The sequence below is a fragment of the Tachypleus tridentatus genome, chromosome 13 (genome assembly GCF_004210375.1).
Source record: "Tachypleus tridentatus isolate NWPU-2018 chromosome 13, ASM421037v1, whole genome shotgun sequence".
Taxonomy (NCBI): Eukaryota; Metazoa; Arthropoda; class Merostomata; order Xiphosura; family Limulidae; genus Tachypleus; species Tachypleus tridentatus.
The window spans coordinates 126,295,390-126,321,412 of NC_134837.1; the positions used below are offsets into that span (position 1 = coordinate 126,295,390).

General features: G+C 33.2%; 1 protein-coding gene across 4 annotated transcripts in view; it reads left to right on the forward strand.

Annotated features, from left to right (window-relative positions):
- Positions 1-26,023, forward strand: part of LOC143240693 (kinesin-like protein KIF13A) — a 140,413-nt gene that overhangs the window by 57,370 nt on the left and 57,020 nt on the right. For 3 of the 4 annotated variants that reach the window (XM_076483553.1, XM_076483554.1, XM_076483556.1), the window contains exons 3-11: positions 7,936-7,951; positions 8,955-9,105; positions 12,400-12,580; positions 13,892-13,979; positions 17,469-17,603; positions 18,035-18,147; positions 21,491-21,602; positions 22,579-22,800; positions 25,644-25,748. In XM_076483553.1, coding sequence (XP_076339668.1) covers positions 7,936-7,951; positions 8,955-9,105; positions 12,400-12,580; positions 13,892-13,979; positions 17,469-17,603; positions 18,035-18,147; positions 21,491-21,602; positions 22,579-22,800; positions 25,644-25,748 — 1,123 coding nt within the window. The remainder of the gene's footprint in view (positions 1-7,935; positions 7,952-8,954; positions 9,106-12,399; positions 12,581-13,891; positions 13,980-17,468; positions 17,604-18,034; positions 18,148-21,490; positions 21,603-22,578; positions 22,801-25,643; positions 25,749-26,023) is intronic. The other variant, XM_076483555.1, reaches the window with a different exon arrangement.

Consider the following 26,023-nt stretch of genomic DNA (forward strand, 5'->3'; position numbering starts at 1 on the left):
ATTACACTAGAAAAACAAACAAAAACAGCTTGGGTGAAGCTACTTTGTTTGGTTTGGTTTGAATTTCGCGCAAAGCTACACGAGTGCTATCTGCGTTAGCCGTCCCTAACTTAGCAGTATAAGACTAGAGGGAAGGCAGTTAGTCATACCACCCACTGCCAACTATTGGGCTACTCTTTTACCAAGGAATAATGGGATTGACCGTAAAATTATAACGTCCCCAGGGTTGAAAGGGCGAGCGTGTTTGGTGTGACGGAGATTCGAACCCGCGACCCTCGGATTACTTGTCGAGTGCCTTAACCACCTGGCCATGTAGCGAAAGCTACTTCGTAAAATATATTAAGGACTTTATCAGGAATGTGTTTACGGAATGAAATCCAGTTGGCCTAGTTTTCCATTGGATTTTTTTCTATGCGATTCCCATGTTATTAGGAAAATTATGCTGAACACAGTCGTAGAACCACAAGAAAGTTGATGTATAGATGATTCAGAGAAATTTACACAAAACTAAAATAAAAATGATGCGGTCCATAGACGTCATCAGCAATTCCATAGCCTTAAAATTCTTAGCAATAAAAACAACAAAATGATATTTATAATTAAATTCATATTCGAAGCCCTCTACAAACCATGCATTTCTGATCAGCCACGTGATATCAACTCAATTCCACTGCACGATCTAGGATATTATATGGCTTCGTATACCTGTTACAGTTCGTCACGTGACTTGTATTTCTTTACGCGGAGAAATTTCACTTTCATGTCGTATGCAAGTCCGGATAGTTGCGTGATTTGAGGGACAACATACAACGATTTCTAACCTTAATGTACATGGTGGATCTGTAGCGGTATAGTGAATGTTTAGCTTGATTTGTAGTCGTGACGTGTAAGAACTGTTTGCACTTGTGTAAATCATAACATTCGTAGGCATTACATTTACATAACCACCTCGGGCTGGATTTGGTATTTCAAACTCATCACGTTTACTCTACGTGGATTATAGATCAACTTACGAAATGTAATCTGGTTTTCGTAATATATAAATGTCTGTGCGTTAGATGCATTTCTTTTAAAAACAAACACTCACTAGTAATACGAGAGACGTACAGACCTACAGTGTTGTTGTTTTTTTTTGAGTGCTTTGCATACTTTGTATACGTAAAGAAAAATATCTGCGTTCTTGTGCGTAATAAAGCTATTTTTTTTTATGCCACCATAAGGATGACGAGAATATAACTGAGTGGCCTAACATCAGTGTTATCTTTAGAACTGAATATTGATGATATCCATTTATTTTAATATTCAGTTTTATTTCTGCTGTTAGCCTACTGTAGGTAACGTGGCGTACAGTTAAGATATTCTTATTGATGGCTCATAGGCTATAAAAACATCATCTTAATTTACGACACTTTTATAACAGAGAAAGAGTTATGGGTTTTATATTGTCAAGTGTTTGGTTTCCATTTTGCGTCAAGTTTTCAATATTGTATCTGTTAGTTGCATGGGTTTGTGCTATGGCCTGGAGCTCTGAATTTTCGAGCTGGGGAGCCGAGTTCGAATTTGTGCGATAATACAGAAGATTCCCAGCACTTTAAAGCGCGTTATAAAAATGACAGTTAAACCTTCAGCGTATATGATAAGTGTTAGAGCGTTACTGTATGCCTTCTCTTTAATCAGTTGTTCGGGATAACGGATAAAGTTTTACTAAATCTAAAATACAAGTGTTGTATGTGTAGTACAAAAAATATATGGGAAGCTAGAAGACAAAATATTTAATAATAATAAAATGTTATTCTGTAGATAAACGCTATATGTGTCTACATTATAGAAGCTATTACTTAACGTCGCGTCTTTCGTGTATTATTGACGCGTTCAATTTGTAAAATTACTCTCTGTTTGGGTTGTTTTAGTTAAGGGGTTTGCTGTCATTTTGGGATTATAGTATCATATAAACCAAGACTTATTCGTTCGTTTATTCACCCGTTTATTTTTAATTAGTCTTTTAAGGTCAGTAACAATTTGATGGACTTAACACTCCTACGAAAAGTGAGGCCTAATAGGCCCCAGAGCAACTTGAAAGGTTATTAATATTAGGCTAATAATTTTGTATTTAAATGAAATTGCCATTTAAATCCATTAATGAATGGATTAACGAGATTCCCACTGTCCCTATCTACTATCTAGCGAAACCACAGCTAGGGGAACGGGCTTGGAGAAATCAGGACTAGAAACGTCTTTTCGTAGGAGTGTTAAAAGCTTTTGCCGATTCGTAACTAGAAACGAAAAATTGTTTCTTGTGCCACGAAAGCCATGTAAGAGACATGGCGCTGATGGTGATAATTTTGTGAATTTTACGGGTGAAAGGTCACTAGTTCAGATAAAGTTTACATGATGCACTTTGTGTATATGTGTTTGTGTTTTGCATTTGGATGTCGATAAAGTGTTCCAAATTATTCACATGAATCATTAAAATAGTGACAACCACGTTACTTAGTAATTTTTCAAGAACAGTATTTGAGCGGCGGTGGTTTAGGCTGCGCCGTGAGAAGAAATATTCGTTTCGGACAGTTGTATACAACCAACACTAGACCGTACCAGGCTGTAGAATACTCGTCCAAATCGATTGTTTACGGAAGGCTACTCGTGCTGAGCCTATCTTGGACATCTAGTCACTCATATACAGTCATCTCCTCGAGTGAAACCTTGTTTGTTTGTTTGTGTTTTAATTTCGTGCAAAACTACACGAGGGCTATCTGCGCTGTGAAGCCTTGAACTCTCCTGATGTGTGCACGGCACGAAACGGAAGTATAGTCATTTCGTGTGCACAAAGATGCAAATAAACCGAATGCTTGTATTCATTTATATATATATTTCAAATCTTTATGCCATTTTCAATAAACGTGATATTGTGTTTTACGTGGCAGTATGGAGTTCATAGCTTCGATGACCGATCGTACGCGCTAAAATAAATACTTGTGTCTTTTCCGTATAACCAACCCTTGACTGGCCAGCAGTAAGTTTCTGGACTGAGGAAGGATGTGCCATTGTGTGCTTTTGCGCTAACAAAAAAAAAAAAATGCTAATCGAACACCCTGAAAAGTTCCCAAGATGCGGGAAAAATGTCCTGAGGAAACTACAAGTTATTTACCCATAATTGGGGTATAGTTTTTCTGGACAAACATTTATTTTTTATTTTTTTACTAAGAACAGAACAAAAGAAACATTTGAAGTTTCAGATTATTCGTGGAGTTTTTTCCAGTAAAGAACAACTGGAGTAAGATAACGTTATATTATTTCCACAAGAAATTGAAATATCGAAAACATTTCGTGAGGTTTAGAAATCTGTGGCTCAAACTAATACCAAGTCACGTTTACATTAAATGAATACAGTCAACCACACGCTTCATTCTAGTGTAGTATATCAGTACCACAAGGGGGCGGAAGCCTTCTGTCTACCTCAACCTTTGTGCAATGCAGTAAAAACCATACCCGCGAACGTTCTGATCCATAAAGCTTAAACCCCATAAGTTCTTAATCACGAAAAATCGAGCGTCGCTTAATAATCTTTGTCAGGTGAAGAAACGGCTGAAAGTAAAATAATTTTAATGTGGTAATTAAAGAAAGAATACGATAATGGGAGATTTTTCAATTTAAGTTTGAAATTCATTTGATTTCACATAAACATGTTTATTATGTATATTTATTATTACTACAAAAAGGGTTAATTAATTGAATTATTTCCTGCTTTTTCTTTTATGTCAAACGAACTATTTCTTACAAACACCCGTATTCTAAAGATGGGTAGTATGGATATTAAAACTTTAATTAAAATAAAGTATAAAGAACATTTCGATCTTCACCTTCAGGTTAACAAAGATGCCTGATGTCTTAAGAACACATTTTTTTTTACCTCTAGTGGGTTTCTCATCATCATGAAACACTCATATAAAACATGGTTGTCTGTATGTCTATGTCACAAACTGCTAGAACTGGTTAGACCAATTTCGACTAAACAACTGAGCTCTAGCTCCCAAGTATGGATAAGCAATGTGACCGATGGATCGAGTTTGGTAGCCATTTTAATTTTACAACCTCGGTACAGCCAATGAGTGTTCAGCCAGATGAGAACGTTCATAGCGAAGTACGTGAAGCAGACGCTAATCGCAACTACAAAACTAACGCTCAGCGTTGAAGACGAACGGTTCGTGTGCTCTGGCTTTATTGTTGAACACGAGCGGCCCATGACCCCATATATAACATCACATTTCAAGTCCGATACTGTGACTAGCTCAGAAAAATCTGTATTACTTTTAGTAGACTTTAGTAGTACTTTAGACTATTTTTAGTACACAAAAAGGGCCTGGCATGGCCAAGCGCGTAAGGCGTGCGACTCATAATCTGAGGGTCGCGGGTTCGCGCTCGCGTCGCGCTAAACATGCTCGCCCTCCCAGCCGTGGGGGCGTATAATGTGACGGTCAATCCCATTATTCGTTGGTAAAAGAGGAGCCCAAGAGTTGGCGGTGGGTGGTGATGACTAGCTGCCTTCCCTCTAGTCTTACACTGCTAAATTAGGGACGGCTAGCACAGATAGCCCTCGAGTAGCTTTGTGCGAAATTCCAAAACAAACAAGTACACAAATGTTAATTTATTTAGATATTCTAAAATATGCAAATAAACCGAATGCTTGTATTTATTTATATACATAAATAAATCTTATTTACTGACCAACTATGCGATGTTTATATTTTAACGTTTAGTTTGTCTCTTATTACAATAAATGTTATCCTTTCCATATCAAGGGACTTTATGAAAAGTTCAACTTGTCTGGGGACTGCTAAATAAAATGTAACCATAGTTCAATTTGTTGTGAGATTCGACCATCTCTATCGATAGGACTCGCGAATACCGTAGACAAACCTACTTGTTAAAGCTAAGAAAGTGGATCTTATATGGAGCAACCTATGTGGCCACTACCGCATTTTATCTAAGAAATTGAGAGTTTATTGTGACTAGCTCAAAACATCTGTATTACTCAGACTATTTCTTGTACACAAATGCTAATTTATTTAAATATTCTAACACTAAAATTTTTACTTTTTTTCATTTAAAACCTTTGTACAAAATTATCAAGACGTTGACAATTTAATATGAAGTATATGCAGTTTCTAAGTGTAACTGAATTCATTCCAACTACTTTCGCACCAGACTCAGAATTTTAGATTCTGTGGTTCTCATTTATGTCGTACAGCATGGCCAGGTCGTAGGGTGTTTGACTCACTATTTGAGGGACTTGGGTTTGAATCACCGTCCCACCAACAAAAAACTATTTCAACATTCATCAAAATTCAAAAATAAAAAACTTAAAAGTGTTTTGCGTGGTCGAATTTACTCTAGTTTCCAGGCACTGAAGAAGTAAAAACTCTATTTTCCAGATATATTATCAGTTCTAACAAGCAGGTTTCTCCACGGTATTCGCGAGTCCTATCGATAGAGATGGTCGAATCTCACAAGAAAATGAACCATGGTTACGATTTATTTAGCAGTCGAAAAACAAGTTGAGCTTTTGATAAAGTCCCTCGACATGGAAAGAATTAATATTTCTTTTTATAAGAGACAAACTAAACATTAAAATATAAACAACGCTTACTTGGTCAGTAAATGTGTGTGTTTATGTGTGTTTTCTTATAGCAAAGCCACATCGGGCTATCTGCTCAGCCCACCTAGGGGAATCGAACCCCTGATTTTAGCGTTATAAATCCGGAGACATACCGCTGTACTAGCGGGGGGCAGGTCAGTAAATAAAATTTATTAAGAACAGGGCATGGCCTTAACAAAAGATTATACCTTTTAGTAATACAGGATATAGTTTCCCAGCTCTAAGAAGCAGGTTTCTCCAGGGTATTCGCTAGTCGTGTGTGTAAGGTGGCGGTACCTGCCTCAGTGAGCATCTTTACTTTTTTAATAACCTTCTAAACACTAAGGAAAGGTAAGCTTCTTTTTTGTTGTTCTAACATTAATATAGCAAACCATCTAATCCCACAAATTCGGTTTCATCAGATTGGATGTTAAACCTTAACAGAGCTTGGTTTGGTTTGTTTTGAATTTCTCGCAAAGTCACTCGGGGGCTATTTGCACTAGCCGTCCCTAATTTTGCAGTGTAAGACTAGAGGGAAGGCAGCGAGTCATCACCACCCACCACCAACTCTTGGGCTACTCTTTTGCCAACAAATAGTGGGATTGACCCTCACATTATAACGCCCTTACGCCCGAAAGGGCGAGCATGTTTGATGCAACCGAGATTCGAAACCATGACCCTCAGATTACGAGTCGAACGCCTTAACCCACCTGGCCATGCCGGGCCTGTTGAAGTAGAGGATGGCATTGTATGTGTTCTTTCTGTTTAAACTACACAACTTCGTATTAGTATATACGTTTGACAATGGAGTTTTAAACATTGTGCATTTCTTGCCTTGCACATGATAATAAATCGAAATTCATTATTTTAAAACAAGTATGATATGGAAGAAAAACACGATAAAGGTAGAAATATAAATTTCTAATGTTAGTAGAATTTGAGTTGTTTTTTTAAGTTGTTGTAGTTGGCTAAATAAATGTATGAAACCGAGTACAAACACCGATTTCTTCTACGTATTAGTTACTTGTGTAGTCTCATCGTAAATAACAATAAACTAGCCCATACATCCTTTCGATGGACATTATTTTGTTATTCGGTAAAAATTGATCTAAACTAACATATATGAATTTCGGTTTAACGTGTAATTACCAGAGAGAATGCCACTTATAAGATTTCGCTGTCAAGTATGCAGCATACCTGTCTCGTTTTTTTGTTTTTTGCCTAACATTGCTTAGTTTGTGCGTATGTTTTAACAGGATTTGCGCTAGACTATCAGGTGTCTGTCGCCCTGCAGTAGTGATTCATTTCTGTGGTTATGACTACAGAACAACACAGTTTAAGGCGTTCGTTCACTTATGAATTGGGATTCGAGGCGTAACGGAGCCGCCAGTTGTGATATTTTGATATTATAATCAGCACGTACGGTTGAGTGTGTAATTTGCTGTATTGTCAAATAGATTATTAAACAGCTAATAATAGTAATGAAAGCCATAAAAATGAATGAATTTAACAGGTACACCGCGGTTAAACGTGACTAATTGTTCGTATTTTATTGGATAAATTTCGGCTAAACGTGGTTTATGGATTCATATTTCAGTGAATAAATTCAGGCTAAATATGGTTGATTCTTTTAATATTTCAACGAATAAATTCCGGCTAAACATGATTGCTTTTTGTTATATTTTAGAGGATAATTTCTGGCTAAACATAGTTGATTGTAATATTTCAGCAAATAAACATAAGAGTAAACAGAGATTGTTTATATATTATCGTAGTACCTCGAATAAATGTCTAACAGCTAACAATGCAAACCTCAGTAAGACGTGCAACTAAAAAGCTGGTCGTGGATTTTTTATTGTAGGTTTTCAAATGAATTCAGATTTAGTATTTCTGTAGACTAGTTTTACCACCCCACCTTATACATTTCATTTATTATAGACATAAATTCCAGTATTTACATAAAACTTATTTATGATTTTATATTTATATTAGTAGCCATTAGTTTAATTTTACTCTGCTCCTATATGTTAAATTTCAATGCCCAAAATCGTTTCAAGAAGCAGTTTTCTTAAGTATATACTCATTTTGATAGAGCTGTCATTTTATTCCATTTCGATTATTGTGTAAAAATTTTTTTACAAGTTAAAATGTTAATTATCTGACTTCAAATGAACTATGTTCCATCATATACTATTTTATCTCGTATTATTTGAAGTAATTTACTGTGTTCTTAATTGTTTTTGTTTTTTTCCTTTTAATGTTTCATGGTTGACTTCGGCTCTTTTTCCATCTCCGATTAGTCATAGGAAAATAAAGGTAAGGGTAATGTGGCGACATCTAGGGTTTTAATACTTAAATTATGTATTTTTTCCACTGAATTTGATAAGGAAAAGTGTTGAAACAATCATTTTGAATAAGATTCGTAAATATTTCGCAAGCGACAGTTAAGTATTTAAAGACGTATAACTAGAATGTTATTATGCAGGAATTTTGGAAACTTTCTGAACTTAAATAGAATTTAATTTATAAACCACACATTTATGTACATTTAGTCAAAGATTTAGTTAAACCATGCTGATATAATAATAGATTTATTATTTTGCCCCTCGCTATTACAGTGGTATTTCTACGGATTTATAACGTTAAAATCAGGGGTTGAATTTCTCTCTGTCGGCTCAGCAGATAGCCCGATGTAACTTTATTATAAGAAAACACACATTATTTTTGTGATAATGTTTGAAAATATATGTATTGGTCAATATTTAAACAAACTGTTAACATACGTTTTAAAATAATTTAGTCGTGGTTTGTTTTGTTTGAAGTTAAGCATAAAGCAACACAGTGGCCTTCTATAATCGGCCCGCCACAGGTATCGAAACTAGGATTCTAGCATTTTAAAGCCACGGTCATACTGTTGTACCACTGGGGAGCATTTAGTTATGGGATCTAGGCTGCTTACCATTGTTTCTAAATGAAGATGTGAGTTAGATGAAAGTTACACCAAGAAACTCGACTAGTTCTTGTAGGCGATAATGTAATTTGAACTTTCGTATCGATAAGGTTAAAGTCTGTAACTGTAATAAAGCCAAGAAAATTTTTCATTTTTTGATTTTGTTTTCCAATCGTAAAATAATAAGAGCTGATATTTTCACAGCATGACTTAAGGTTATGTGAATTTTTATATATTTTTGTTTTAACATTTTAAAGAGTTTTTCTTTCTGGCTGAGATTTTTTACAATGTTTGTTTTTTTGCTTTTTTTATCATAACAATAAGTTTATATTTTTATAATGTTTTTTTTTTCTCCCTTCTCATCTTCAGACATTTGCCTTTGACCATTGCTTCTGGTCGTATAAAGACACTGACCCTTGTTATGCCAACCAAAGAGATGTTTACCAGCATTTAGGCTCAGACATCCTTCACAATGCATTTCAGGGCTACAATGCATGTATATTTGCCTATGGTCAGACAGGTAAGAATATACAAAAGTGCTTCCATTAATTATTTGGAAATTACAGTTACGGCAGAAAGTGTTTATACCTCTGCATCGTGAGTAGTTTTTCTTCATAACTTAAAAAGTATCATGATTAGGATAATGAAAGTGTAGTATATTATGAATATTATACTACCACAATTGTACGGCAAATAAACTGTTTATAAATAAGTAACCAAACATAGGAGAAGCAGAAAGTGTTCGTGCATCTACTTTAATGGTCAGGTAAATTACTTGGCACAATCTCTCCTCATAGCCCTCCATGATCGTTTGACAGTACTCAACTGGTATTTTCTTCCATTCTTTTTTACAGATGGCCTCCAACTCTTGCAAGTTTTTTGAATGATGCTGATGAACCCTGGTCTTCAACTCATGTAAACGTTTTCAATTGGGTTGAGATCAGGTGACAGCGATGGCCACTCCAGAACGCTTATATGGTTCCTCTGCCACAAGGATTGCACATATTTTGATGTGTATTTAGGGTCATTGTAGTGCTGGAAGATCCAACGACACCCAAGCCACAAATTCTGTGTATCATTCTTGATACAAGTGCCTAATATATTAATGTACTTTTCTTTTTTCATGATTCTGTTGATGCAGTGAAGCCTGCCTACACCAGAAGAGCTGAAGGAACCCCATAGCATGATCAAGCCACCTCCATGTTTAACTGTAGGGATGGTGTTCTTTGGAAGATTTCATTCCTCCTTCTTACGGAAAATATAGCGAACATCATTGTGGCCGAAAAGCTCGATGTTAGTCTCATCTGACCAAAGAATACTCTTCCAATAGGTGAAGGAGTTATCTACATGCTTTCTTGCATACCTCAATCGTGCTTCTAAATGAACAGGCTTTAAATATGGAGTTCTACGAGGACGGCATGTTTTGAACCCAGAAGAGCATAACATGTTCGTAACTGTAGAGGTGCTTACATCAATCCCAGTTTCCATTACCAGTTTTTGTATGTCATTACATGTTAAACGAGGGTACCTCCTAACTTCTCTGAAAACCTTCCTCTTGGTTCTCTCTGGAATTTTGGTGGGGCGTCTGGAACGAGGGAGGTTAGCAGTTGATCCTGTAAGCTTAAACTTGGCAATTATACTTTGAACAGTAGATTTTGCCACATTAAGTTGTGTAGCAATACCGGAAAGAGACACACGAGACTTGTATTTTACAATAATTTGTTTTTTTTTAAATCATTGGACAGTTGTTTCCTGTTTGCCTTTATTACCAAGCAGATAATGACAGAGATGGCACTAAATTGCCAGAAGTACATTTTTTGCTGGCTAAATTCAAATAATTATGAACCCAGTGTCTAGTTATGGAATGGTATAATGTAGTTTATTCACCAAACTAAACAAAATTTTTACGGGAATATCAGTTTTTTCACACGTTCTGAATTGTATGAACACTTTCTGCCTCTCTTATTTTTGGTTATTTGTTTTTTAACAGTTTCTTTGTCGTTTAATTTACATAAAAAGTTATGTAGATGCTAGTATGATATTTATAATATTATGTTTAACTGTTATAATATATCATACTTGTATTAGCCTACTTGTGATACTTTTTAAGTTATGAGCAAAAAACCACTTGGGACTTTCTGTCATAACTGTACATTTAACCTCACGATACAATAATTTATGAAATTATACAAGTCTCTTTCAGATTCATAATTAGTCTTAGGTTCTCACTAAACATTATGAACTTGAATACTCTCCTGTTTTTAACATGCTTGTCTTGTTAATTATGTCTTTAATATAATTTATTCAAAGTTTGTGCTGTTTTGGGTTTTATAGATATTTAACTGTTGTAATTATATCTGCCCATAAGTAAATGAACAGTTAGTGTACATGTGTTTGCACATCTTTTACAAACAGAAGTAAAATGTAATTGCATTGTTCTGTTAGTTAATGAATAAATAGGTAAGATGTTAAAGGTATATGGAACATTAAAACAGTTACATTGTAAATAAGATTTATTAAGAAGAAGGCACATTCCTAAAAAATGTTTACAACCATAAAAGGTATAGTCCTTTGTGTGGGTCACACCCTGTTCTTAATAAATTGTATTTACTGACCAACTATTTTGTCTATATTTTAATGTTTAGTTACTCCCTTATTAAAAGAAATGTTAATCCTTTCCATGTTAGGGGACTTCTATCAAAAGTTCAACCCATGATTCAGTTTGTTGTAAGAAACCATGTTGCTCAACCTGTAGTTACCTCAACTGCACTGCATGATAGTAAATTGATTTTGTTTGAAAACTGTACCATTGATTCCTTATGTTAACTTTCTCACGAACACTAAACGTAATAAAAATTTGAAGTGTTTGATTGTGATTTTATTGTATTTAAGTAGGGTGCTGGTGAAGAAGTTATTACAATAAGAGGTTTGGTAATTTTCAGTGGAAAACATTATGCAATTATAAATTTTTGTTATTGTTCTCTTAATTACAAAGCTTTTATTGAATGCCAGGAATTTGGGATTATAATGGTTGAAATCCCAGGATTGGGGCCAAGATTATATATCTTTTGTTTTTCTATGTTTTGTTTGGTGTTAATCAAAACTAATTAAGTTATCTGCTTTTTTTGCCTAATTTCTGTAATTAAAAAATAATTTAGACAGAAGGGATTGTTTGAAACTTTCATTAACTACACAGATAGATTTATTATTAAAACTGTTAAATCAGACATCTTTTCTATATATGTCACCATTGCTCAGTCAGAGCATAAACAATTAAACTTGAATACAGGCAGCTTTCTGTTAGCTTTTAATGGAAGGTTAATTAAGAAGTCATGTTGGTGAAAAATTTTTGTTCAGTTTGGTTCATTATCGTCATTGTAGGGGAAAAATAATTAAAGGTATGTCAGTGACACCCATCCAACCATAAAAGAAAAGTTAATACATTCAGCAAATCCTGGGATTTTGGAAGACTTATTAACATAATGGAATTCTAGAATTGGAACCTTACTTGTTACAAATGGCACTGTTATAATGATATTTCAAAAGATCCAGTACATTATTTCTCAAGTGTGTACAACTCTAACATTCACTACCACTCACTTTGCTTTGTACTGTTTATTAAGTATTTAGCAATATTTGTTCTGGAAAGATTGATCTTGTTGACAGAGTGAGTTAAAATGATGCTTTAGAAGATTTCATTATTAAATTGGTTAAGCATTATTCTTGCATTAGGTACATAAGCTGTCCTAGTTCTGAATGTACACATTGTGTATTTCTTGTAAGTCTTGAAATCATACATTATCTGTATTCTTAGGGTCTGGGAAATCATACACCATGATGGGTTTGGAAGAAAACAGAGGTCTAATTCCTCGCCTCTGTGACGATCTGTTTGGAAGGATAGCTTCTAACACCAATCCTAGTCTTTCCTATAAAGTAGAAGTTTCATACATGGAGATTTACAATGAAAAAGTCCATGACCTCTTGGACCCTAAAGAGTATTTATTCTCTTTTTATAGATATGTTATTTTGTGAGGTATAATGCCAAAGTAGAGTAGCAAGTGTGTAAAATCATCACAGTGAGACTATACATGTTTTTGAATACTTTACTCTTAACTGGCTCATTTTGAGGTTCCATAAAAATAGCATGCATAGCTTTTCAAATACATTTTATCTATTCTAATCAAATATTTATGAACCTTTTTATTCAATACAAAAACTTAATTAAACCTAGTGTAAATGCTAATATTACAAGGCTATCATATGCATTTTCTTCTAGTGAATTGTTTTAGCCTCTTGAGGAATAAGACAGTTACTGTTTATTATTAGACTTGATTTTCACACCTGTAATCCTATTTCACATATAGTATTATATACTATACAAGTCACTGTTTCATAAATGACTGGTATAAATAGAATCCTTAGAATTTAGATGTTATTTGGCTTGCACAATGACCTTTGGAATTTAAAAAAAGGCCTCATAGAACTTCATTTAACAATGAACTATTCAAATTAACAGTAACTTACATTAAGCCATTTGATATTAAAATATATAAAAACACGTAGAATATTATTATGGTGGTTCATTAAAATTTTTACTATATTAAAAAATTGTAGTTTTACTCATTATGTATCAATTTTTACTCTCATATTTACCATCATACTAATGGGAATAGTTAAAAAGCTTCTGTATTCGGCTTAAAGTCTCAAAAGTGTAGCCCATATTAAGTGTTGCAAAATATGTTAACTTTGCAATAAGGTAAGTGTCCTGCTGTATCGAACAATAGCCAACACGATTTTGCACCGAGTTAAAATAATAATAATAATGTGTTTCTTAACTGAGACCCATGTTAATTATAACCACCAGAGCTACCCAAGCCAGTGTGTCCAACTCCAAAAACATTATTTAATATCTAACATTTATTAGCAGAGAATGTGGTTGTGAGAAGAGGATCCCTAATAAATAATAATTATAATCATTTTACAGTTCACCCCCTTTTGTTGCCCCCCTCATTTTTTATAACCTGGTTGTGTGTATATTGTACAAAATAATTGTTGCTACTAGTAATATTTGCATGGGAAGTTTCTAAAACACTTCTAAATTTGTACTTTCAGATATAATTATTAATGTGCATTCTCATATTCACTATCCATGACCCTGGAGGGGGCATACCACAGATTTAAACAACTAGGAAAACCTTTAACTTAAGGGTAGAATTGTTGTATGTAGTTAATAGTAAAGTAACAATCACTTATATTAATTTAGCTTCCTTAGTATTGTTGTTATAAATATCAGTTTTGTATTTTAGAACCAGACAACATCTAAAAGTGAGAGAACACAATATTCTTGGTCCATATGTGGATGGACTGTCTACTTTAGCAGTCTCATCTTTCCAGGTGAGAACTAGTTTTGTGCGGGGAAGTGGCATTTGTAAAATGAGTTAAGATAAAGGAAGATTTTTTTTGTTGTGCATGTTTTCAGGTTTCATGTTTTTTGTTACAATATTTGTATGCTGCTTAAAATTCTAAGACCAGTTTGTAAAAGATTTCATGTATTAGTTTTGAATTGTTGCACTCAAATTAAAAACTTATCATTGCTAACTAAACTATAAGACACATTTATTAGGCAACTAGTGTGTTCTTCTCTTGTTTGGATGGTTTATACGAAAAGAACAGATGAACTGCTTCCTCTACAAGTGATAATATCTTGTGTATAATTGTATGGTCATGATGAAAAATAGTCATCGTAAATTATGCATCGATATTCCTGTACTTTCTTTAGGTTTTGATGGTAAAGGTACTTCGAAGTGACTGCACACATATGCCTCCAATGTGTATATTGTAAGTTAGATTGGGAAGTGGGATATTGTGAAAATTATAAAACACACCTTTATTAGATGAGTTGATCAGTTGGAACAAAGGTAAAAATGAGTACCAGCTGTTTTAAGTGTGTTGTAGAACTTTACAGAAAATATTTTGATGAAAAGGTTAAAATGACAATGTTTATGAAGATAGACCCACAACAAATAAATGCAGATGGATTATCTGCCACAATTGCTACATTCATTGAATGTCCTGACTCTGGATACTGTGAGAGTTAAACCATTTCTTCTGTAGTGATGCCAAGCCACATTGTAGGTGATTGTATTAATGGTTGATTACCTCAATGAATGCTTCAGAAGCTCTAGTAAGGGTTAATGAATGACCTGGATCTACCTTTTACACCAATGGTTGATTTTACACCCCTTGCCAAGAAGTAAAATGAAGTATATCCAGTTCATATTAAGGAAATATTGTGCACGTGGAGGAAGCCTGGAGAACTCGTACAGTTAGCTATGAATGAAGAAATGTGTTTTCTATTGTGTTGTAAACCATAAAGATCTGGTTCTCAGTCTCTGCTGCAGCTAGCTTAGTAGAAATTATAGAATAGATGTTTGCAATAGGTTTTACTTACCATGGAACCTACTAGGATGAATAATTGTTGTATGTTATGATGGCATCATCTTGAAAATAAAAAGATCAGCTCGTTTTTGTCCTTTTATGCATTTGTGTTTGGTCAAGAAATGGAGCTTCTCGTAGATCTGATGTTTGGTCTACCCTGTCTCACATAGAGAAGATGTACCACAATCTCTGCAAAAAAATATTTGATGTGGTTAAGGTTTTTGGCTGATGCAAACACGTTTGTGCATCAAGAGCTCGGAAAGACTGCTATTGTAACAGAAGGGAAGTTATGATAAAAAAGAAAGAATACTGAGTGTGGCTGTATGACATGCCAGATGCAGAGAAACAAATTGGTTCCAGGTGTACAAGTTATATTTATTCCTCCAACAAATTTTTTAATCACATGGTAGGCATAAGTTCACTGAATACATTAAAAAACAAAGAGTGTATTTAACTGACTTTTACTTTCAAACTCTCATACTAGGTTTCACTGAGAAATATGATATCTTGTGGTAACTACCAACACAGGATAACTAATGTTAGTAGATGTAATAGTTAGAATAGCAAGTTCATGTGACTGAAGGCTCTGGGAGAAGTTAGAAAAGTCGATTGGAACTGCACTGTGACCCCTTCTTTTTGAACAAGAGAGAGGGATTTTTGTAGGATGATTTATATGAATAACATGTTACAAAAATCTCTCGCACTATCTAGAGGAGGTAGTGAAATTTCTGTGGAGCATGGTCATGCAGTACTTTCAGAATATATTCAATACATGTAATTCTATATCTGTACTGTCTATCTACAGTGGGAGTGCTGTGTATTTCCTTAGAACAGAATAATTGTTATATGTTTATGAATCTCAAGAGAAGAAGTTTTTGCTTCACTAGGTTTTGTAGGTATTTATTTTTCTGTGATACCCAAACGAAGGGGTTATCTTGTACTATTGTCTGTATAGTTATGTATCTTTAGTTTTCTATTATGAATTAGCTTTCAGCTATAAACGTTTGACTGTGTATTTTTATTTACTGTTAAAATATCCACATTGAAGTATTTGTAAAGAATCTAGTGTTGTTTTAGTTTGTCTTTGAATCTTAATATGTGAAGTTGTTTTCCTATTTTGTTGTATAATGTAAGTGTTTCACAGGTACAAGAGTAAGTTACGTTATTTTTTAAATTGGGTTTTCTATTAAAGTAAACAGGGACAGCCTGACAGAAGTGGATAGGGGAAGTATGCAGTCTTACCCTATATTTTTTTAGTATTTAGTAAAGTGGATTCATAAGGCTCATTTACATTTTTCTGAAATTTCATGCATAAAAATATGTCTAAGTTTAACCTATAAAGTTGCTGGAGGAAGCATCTAAGTTTTTTCATGCTAGTTACCTATTGTTGTAGGTCACTGATGAGTTATGTGATACTCAGAGAATACGCTCTCCTTTTTTTCCAGCCAAAATTACCAACAGTAATGTAGGTATTGTATGTGCTCTAACAATAATAGTGTTGCAGAACTTTGTATATAATGCTATGTTTTCTCAGTTTGGAATATTTTTAGTTCTTTGCACAGAACTTTTGATTCTTCAGATATTTTTTACTAATGTTTGATGCCCCATAAAGGTGGTGTTTTTTGTCCACACTGCAATTATTTTGATTATGTTTACATATTGAATAATATTGTTTCACTCTGTTAAAAACAGACCTCATAATTTGTTAGTCCTACTGAATCTTTTGAGGAAAGTAATACATACTTAAGAATCTGAGAAATAAAACAAGCTTTTTTATTTCATCCTTCAAGAGCAAACAATTGTTAAATGTTTAGACTGTTTAGAGTTGCCTAATACTTGCAACATATATTTAGTAATTTGATGAGTTTTCTACGCATCACACACATATTTTCTTGAAGCCCTAAATTTGCCTGCCCAAAAGTTCAAAGCTGCATTACAACACTGATACAGTAGAAAGTAATTTGGACAACAGCAATGGTTATAGGAGTCTAAATCTAAATTAAGAAAAAAAATCAATGTTGTTATTTTCTATAATCTGTGAATGAATCACATTTTGTAATGTTTTACATTAATCTTGTTTATCTTGCTGTGGTCAGTGATAAAAATGTTTTTTGTTTCAGAAATATAGTTTAATTGACTTCAGTTTCTGTTAACTATACTGATAATAAATAAGAAATACTAGAAAATATTTTGACTATAATTTTTTTGAAAAGATAGTGTCTCTTGAAATATATTTTTACAAAATATATATAATGAAGTGGTATTTGGTATTTATGTATTAAGTCAAATCCGAGGACATAAAATGTCAAAGAGCATTATGGTTGATATCAAATCATATTTTTGTGTATGAATGTTACAGTTTTAATATTTTCACTACTAACCTTTGGGGATTTTGTGCCAATTCAAATTTTAGTTCAATAATTCAGATGTATTTTACAACCCTAGGACATCAGTTGTTTGATGACAGAAGGAAACAAGTCCAGGACAGTGGCTGCTACTAACATGAACAGTGAATCTAGTCGATCTCATGCTGTGTTTAACATCACTTTAACCTGTTCTCTGACCGATGTCCAGTCTGGGGTATGTTTATTTAAAACATTGAGGAAGAATTAGGCCTTCTTTTATTTTACTAGTTTTGAAATGTGTATTCTGTTGTAATGATAATGAAATCACATTTATGTTTTCTTTACATAGTGAAATAAGAAAAGGATAAAAATCAATCATTTCAAAAGATAACTGACAAGTAGGAAAGGTCACTCATTCAAAATTTGTACTTCTCTAAAACACCTGTACTGACTTATATTAGAAAAGACATATCATAGAAAATGTTGTAATATCAGTATTGTATTATAAGTTATAAGTATAGCAAAAGCATTCCCTCCCTTGTGTTTTGTTTATTCTTTCATCAGTGTTTAAATCTGAAATTGAAAATAATAGGTTTATGTTTACACAGTGTTGTTGTTTTTTCTCTCAAAGTTTACGAATTTTTAATACTGGAATTTGTTTTTCAGGTTACAGGTGAAAAGGTGTCCAAAATGAGCTTAGTTGATTTAGCTGGTAGTGAGAGAGCTGTAAAGTCTGGGGCTGTAGGAGAACGTTTGAAAGAAGGTTCCAATATAAACAAGTAGGTTTTAAACCTAATCCAAGTTTAACTTCTAGTAAAATAATGCTAAAGTTTAGAACCTGAGGGGAATGCTTTAAAGAATGGTTTGGTATGAATAAGTGGATTTTAAACCTAATTCAAGTTTAGCTTCTAGTGAAAGAACTCTTAATTAAAATCTGGAACCTGAGAGAATCACTTTAAAGAAGGGTCCAGTACCAACAGGTAGGTTTTATACCTAATCCAAGTTTAATTTCTAGTGAAAAAACTCTAAAGTTTAGGGCCTGAGGGGAACACTTTAAAGAAGGGTTCAGTATTAACAGGTATGTTTTAGATCTAATCCAAGTTTAGCTTCTAGTGAAAGAACCTTTAAAATCTGGAACCTAAGGGAAGTTACTTTAAAGAAGGATCTAGTTTCAACAAGTAGGTTTTAAGCCTAATCTTTGTTAAAAGTGAATTTTCAACAAATTTAATAATTGCCTTAGAAACTGTATTTTGGTTAGGTATAATTCCTGTGTGGTTGCCATATTTTTAAACACTTTAGTTTTTGAGTAAAAAAGGAAACAAAATATGTGGGTCCTCGAACTCAAGTTCCTCTCAGTCGTTCGGCTTTTTCCGTGACATTTTACAACTGTGATATAATAGTTGTCAAACATGCTTCATTGCGTGCCAACCATTTTGTTCCTTTCATTGCTGATGTTTTATGTAAATCTATTGATGCTTTTTTCGGATTACATACTTTGTGAGACTATTTTTGTCTTGTTATTGCTACTTTATGTTTGTTTTATGATAACAAGATTCAGATTACATACTTTGTAAGACTATTTTTGTCTTGTTATTGCTACTTTATGGTTGTAACAAAAATGGTTGTAAAACGGTTCGCATCAGGCAAAAGCTTTTTTTCGTTTTCGTGCAAGGAGAAGGAACCGGCAAGATGGTAACAGTGGGTGCGGATGGTCAATAGGAAGAACTACACTCCTTCACACCATGCAAAGCTTTGTCAAGATCACTTTGAACGCTCATATTTTGTGTCGGATCCCACGGTTTTGGATTCCGTGGGTTTCAAGCCAGGCAGGTTGAGACTGAAAAAACCATCAGCAGTAGACAGGATCGTCCCCACTATCTTGTTAGGAGTCATAAATACCCAGTACATTGATTGTGGAAGGGCCAAGTATTAGTTACTATAGTCGGCAAAGTATAAACAAATAAAACCCAGTCTGTGATACCAATAATTTATAAACACCAGACAGGTTTCGAGATGCTTAAAATTGCACGCGAAATAATACAGACCATATTTGTTGTCATGACTTAGGCTTACCATTCTTCCACTGGAGGTATGACCAACTCGCAACTGGCATGTCAGTATCACTCACAGTTTTGCTACTCTCCCTCGTGGAACTATTTTCATCTGTAAAAGTAACTGTTCTGTGTTCGTTCAGAGTAGGTTCGAATTGATATGGCGCTACTCAACACAGTTCAGAACACAAAGTCAAAACAGACTCTGCCTCTGTTTCGCCATATGTACTGACCATGTTTATTTACATTCAACGTGCTGGCATTGGCGGTTTGTTTGGCAACTATTACGTCACCAGGGGCGTAAATTTTTTACACCCGATGGGGGGATGATTTTTGCAACCACTTATGTGGACTGTTCAATTTGCAAATTGGTAATCTCTGATTACATGAACCTGAAAGCTGTAAACATGCAGTCACAGAGTAATCTTGTTGCCACAATATTTCAAGGTTTCCATGTATGTTTTGTATAAGTGAGGTGTTGTGAACAGTTTTCAAAATGTTAATAGAATAAAAACAAATGTGTCACAAATTAACTGCCATATGAATTTATTCCTGCACACTGTACAGTGTAAAAGATGGCCATTATACTTGACAAGGTTAATAATAACTTTCATTGCATGAATTACATTTTCAAATATTAATAAAATTAGTAATTACCCTGATAAGTTTATATCTACTGAAAAACTGTTCATGTTGTTTGATAAAAATAATTAAAATGTCTTTGCAAACTCTTGAAAATTACACATAAATACAATATAGTACATAATTATTCATACTTTTCATTGAAGTAAGATTCATTTAGTCCTCTAGTCTACATGTTCCCAAATGTAGACCTTCTTTGTGATGATCTGTTTATAAATTCTTTCATAAGCTTTTCTATATTTACCTTGTCGACCTCATCTTTGTGAGTGTGACAAACTGCCACATGGTTGAGGCAGAACTGAGACACAGTTGACCTTATCCACGTCTTCAACCCTCTTAATGCAGAAAAGCTGCATTCACATTTGCAGCTGGATACTGGACATACAAGCAGTATTTTCATAAGAAACACTTCACTAAACATCTGCTGGCTTGTTTCATGCATTGTACAGTAAGCATCCTTCGCACCTTTCAGAGTTCTATGTTTCATTTATTAGCACATATTTTTTATAAAAAATGTGAACCTGCAAAATTTATCAGTATGAGTAGTTCTTTTGACTGCAAAGTTTTCTTTTTTCTGTAAAATTCACCTTTAACCCATCAGTCAGAGAACTTTTAGGTCTGAGGTATGATTTGAAGAACAATATTGGCAACTAGGTTTTAAACTGTGTCTAAACTTTGGATATTGTTGTTAGCTCTTTTAATATAAGGTTTTTATTTAGGTGCACAGTAAGTGAAAGTAAGACACATTTTAATACTTCATTACACAGTTGTAATTTAAAATTGTTGAACTTTTCTTTGCAGTGGTGAAAGATACCAAACTCCTGTGACTGTGAATGATTTATAACTTAACTTAATATTTCAGTTTTGTAACCATTCACTCCTTCTTGCTTTTTATTACTTTAATAATTTCATAAGTGATAAAAAGTCTATGTATGTAATCAATAGTGTGTGTAAGTAACTTAGCTAGTTCAGATGTAGAAACTGTCACCCTGTGAAGTTTTTAAATGTTTTTAGAGTGGAAATTATGGCTTTTGTATTTTTGTAATCTCTTGTTAATGCACTCCACTAGGTGACAGTCTTCTTGAGTTGACCTGGCATTCAGAGATGAATATTTTTGTAAAGTTCCTAAGTGTATCTGATCAAAGTTAGTAATCCATTTTGAGTTAGTGTATTTTGTTGTATTAAAATTTATGGAACAAAATGGTGTCGTCTCCACACGCAAGTTTGTACAACTTCAAATTCTCTTTTATAGTAACAGAATATGAACATTTGTAGTAATTACAAAAAAAAACAACTCTAAGAGACTTTTCCTGTAGCATATGTTATTATTATTATTTATTTTGTGGTTATTGTTGTTTTTTCAGATTTTCTTTGTAGTTTGTTAATAATCATTTTTTGATCTTTGTGTTTCTTTTTTTTTTTTCTATAGATCATTGACAACCTTAGGCCTGGTCATATCAAAACTAGCTGACCAATCATCAGGAAAAGCAAAAGACAAGTTTGTTCCATACCGGGATTCTGTACTTACGTGGCTTTTAAAAGTAGGCTTAGTGCTCAGTATGCTTTAACTATTAGCACATTTGAAGTACCTGCTTAATTTTCAGTAAAAAATAAATCGTATATTAATTGTCTTCCTTAAACGTGATACAATACAGAAGAAAGCACTATGGTGTACAGTGCTGAAGCAAAGTTCTTGTGAAAAAAAAATATTTTAAAATTATTTTATTATCTCCATTTCATAAATCACTTACTTGGAATTCCATGACTTATTCAATATTGCAGCTGCATTCTTTGCTTATGTTTGTAGCCTGCTTATTCATGGGAAATATCAATTCCAATTGATATTTAGAGACAAATATTACAACTTATTCCTCTACTTTTATTCTTCAGTAGACTGCTTTAATTTACCTCCAGTGTCTATTATGGCACAAAACAATGTAGTGTATGAACATCTAACAAAATGCTGATACTGGGAGTGAGAATAGAATAGAATATTAACTTAAACTCATTCTAAAGTTCGACCAAGAAAAAACGAAAACAACTGTCTGATGTTTTATTATGTTTTCCCGTTAAATTTCCTATGATGAATTTGTTGTTTGCTTTAATACTTTATGGTTAGTAATAGTGAACATTTTACTATACAAAGGTGAACAAGATATTAAAAGACAATGTAACACATGGATTTTTTTTTTAAGTAGCTTTATTCATTTTATCTTAGTTACTGCATAGTCCCACTTTGTGAAAGTTAAAGTTCCTTAGCACTTTTTTTTTGTTGTTATTTATTTGAATATAAACTTCTTTCTTTAGTGTTTTTGAATTTGAACTTTTCATACCCAATTTTCTTCAAATATTACTAATTCAAAGATATTTTCTGATCCATTTTAAAACTCCTATAATTTTCTTAAGTGTGAATTATTTGATTTCAAATCAAGCTAGACATTTTAGGTCATTTTTATGTTTCATGAGTTAAATTTATTCATGTGTCAAAAAATATGTTTGGAACTTTGTATTTTTAAGGACAATTTAGGAGGCAACAGCAAAACTGTAATGGTGGCTACTATCAGTCCAGCGGCTGATAATTACGACGAAACACTTTCAACTCTACGTTATGCAGACAGGGCTAAACGTATCGTTAATCATGCCATCGTCAATGAAGATCCAAATGCTAGAATCATCAGAGAGCTTCGAGAAGAAGTGGAGCAACTGCGAGAACAGTTGAAGCATGCTGCAGTAATAAAGGTTTTAGTTTGTTTTGTATAATGTAGTATGAAAGTTTTTGGTGTAGGCCCTAAATATATAAGTACTTTTACATTTATTAAGCTCACTCAAATTAAATCATATTTTGTGTAATAACTAACTTACACTCCCATTCTCTCAATTGGGAAGATACAGGTAACATTGGGTGTTGAAATATGGGGTCAAGCCCAAAAGCCATCACCCCTCCCTCCATATCACTTTTACAAAGTTAATGGCTTATTCTTCATAATATTATATTCAGTTGACAAGCCAAATTGTTTTCCACTGTTTATTATCATAAACACTATCAGTGTATAATGCACTTATTACTTTTCTTCCACATCTTTTGTTGTTTTTTTTCTCTTTCTTATTATAACAGTATTAGTGTATAATATAATTATGCTGCCCTTTGAGTTAGTTACAGCATTTGTATTCTCAATTTACAATACTTATCTGTTTATTTGTATTTAGGCCTACTTTCAATAAATGTCCACTTTTTCACGTGTTGATGTACTTCCATAAAATTGTCTATTTTATGTCAAAGTCCACCCAGGCAGGTTCAGTTGCTACAGAAAATGCTTTGATGTAGCAGATTATTCTCCTAAAATGTACTTAATTTGTACTTTACGTATTAACTGTTAGGCTATTCACTCTTACATTGTTAACTTTACGTTCAACTTTTCTTTCACCTAACTTCCACTTCATATGACTTTACCTTCTTGTCTGCTCTGTCTTTCTACTGTTTATGCATGTCTCACACTATCTGTCTATATATATATATATATAGAGAGATAGATAGTGTGAGATGAGCATAAATGGTATAGATATATATCACTTTAACTGCTCACATGACATTGTTAGCCTCAACACTGAGGAATTATAAATTATTCCTACCAACTTATCTAACTAAACTTGTAATGTTTACTGTAAAATAATTGTTTTTAATTCTCATTGTGAAAAAACTTAAACTATTAAGAAATGTTCACTCCCAAAATAAATAAACGAATAACATCTACATTAAATTGTCTTCTATATCATGACACACTTCTTGTGGAACTGTATGAGTACTTGCCAAATTTTGTGTTTGTCAGTATTTGTCAAAATACTGAGTTTGGAGAAAGCCTTTTATCAAATGATTTTTTTAGATAAAATTTCAAATATGAATGTGTCATGCTACTAGATTTTTTACCTGGCTTGTGGCTGTTTTTAACATAATGCATATGATAACATTATCAAATGATTTAGAGTGACATTTTTTTCGTACATTAAATGCGTATAACTGACAACTGCGACTCACTGTGATTTTGGGTTTCATTTAGATGTATAAGGAGAGAATTGTTAATAGTTTAAGAAATAAATTTGAAAAGCTCATTTCAAGTTAATATACTATTATACAGTAGGGTTTTCTGTAAAACTGGTGTTAGTAGTTGCAGTAATAGTGTCTAATAAGACAATCGTTAATGCTGTTGCACGTACAGCTATGTCTGATGAATTAAACATGTATGGGAAAATCAAAAATGGGAAGGTCATGGGGGTGAACCTACACTCCCTTTGCCAAGGAAAACATGCTATGTTAGTTAAATCAGTCATTTTTGTTAAATGTTTTTTCAACTTGTGTTTCTGAGTTGTTTTTTATTCATTTTGTGCCATTGTTTAATACTTTTTATAAAGCTCACTTGGTTTGATTCATGTTTAAGGTTATGAAATGCACAAGAAAAGACATTTTTACATATTAACAACAATAAAAATACATACATATATATGTGTACAACCCCTGTGTTTCACTGTTTTTAGTACTAACAGTTTTTGAGATTCATTCCCATGTCTCTGGAGCACTCTTCATTCTATGCATGGATATCCAAACTGTAACAGGTAGCTCCATTTCTAAAGTAGACGTTCAATATCTAAACCTTATTCACACAAAGCTTAGAAAGTACAACGAATAGTTAAGAGTACATCAAAAGCATTTAGTGTGATGTAAATATAATTGTTCGGTTATCTAGAAGTCTGACAGGATAAAAATGATACTGTTCTAGACATTTTGCTGGTTTTGCAACAAAATTCTTTTGGTATTTTCCAGGTTTCATGAATCCTCTAATATATTAACTGATTTATTGTTTAAGTAAGTGCTACTGTGTAACAATGACAAGAAAGCTTCTGTTAATTTTTAAAATATGTAACTATGTAGGAGTTTTGTTTTTAGTTTTAATGACGTTAATCCTGCTAGACTAAATATAATCAAAGACTGAGATTTTAATGTTTTAGATACTGTGTAAGATACAGTTGTTATAGTGATAAATTCTGTAAAACTAATAGGGAGACTTGACTGATAATGTTTTACCTTTTGTGTGTAACACAAGAGATACAACAAAGATAAATACCATAAAACTAAATAAAACAAGATACTAAGCTATTAATGTTTTACATAACGTATAAAAGGCCTGTTACACCAATAACAAGTTTTAGAAAAACCTAACAAAAAATCTGGGCATCCAATACTGTATATATTGTATAAAACACAGCAGTTACAACAATGATAAATGTTCTAAAACTAAACATAACAAGAGACTGGGCTGTTAATGTTCTGTATTTTTTAAAATACAGCAGTTACAACAGTGATAAATGTTCTAAAACTAGACATAACAACAGACTCAGCTGTTAATGTTTTGTATTGTTTAAAACACAAAGTTACAACAGGGATGAATGTTCTAAAACTAGACATAACAAGAGACTAGGCTGTTAATGTTCTATATTGCTTAAAATACTGCAGTTACTACAATGATAAATGTTCTAAAACAAGGCATAACAAGAACAAGGCTGTTTATGTTTTATATTGTTTAAAACAGCAACAAGAAGGTTTGTATGAACGGCTGAAGGAATCTGAGAAGCTTGTTCAAGAGATGTCTGAAACCTGGGAAGAAAAACTTGTTAAAACAGAAAAAATTCAACAGGTGTGTACAAACTTTTCATATATTTTGCTTCTTCATGGCTCGTTGATTACTAGGGAATTCGCAAAATTACAGTTGTAGGGTTGCATATTTGAATGTTTTATGAACAAACTGATAGTTTAACATAATTCACTAAGTCCTCAGTGTCTTTTACAAAAGTTTGAAGAGAAAGAAGGCTCAAGACAAGGCATTCCAGTTCTTACTTAATTTTTGTTAGTTTATTTTATAAAGCACAAAACTAACATCTTGTGTGTAATAATAATGGTCTTTCAACAAAT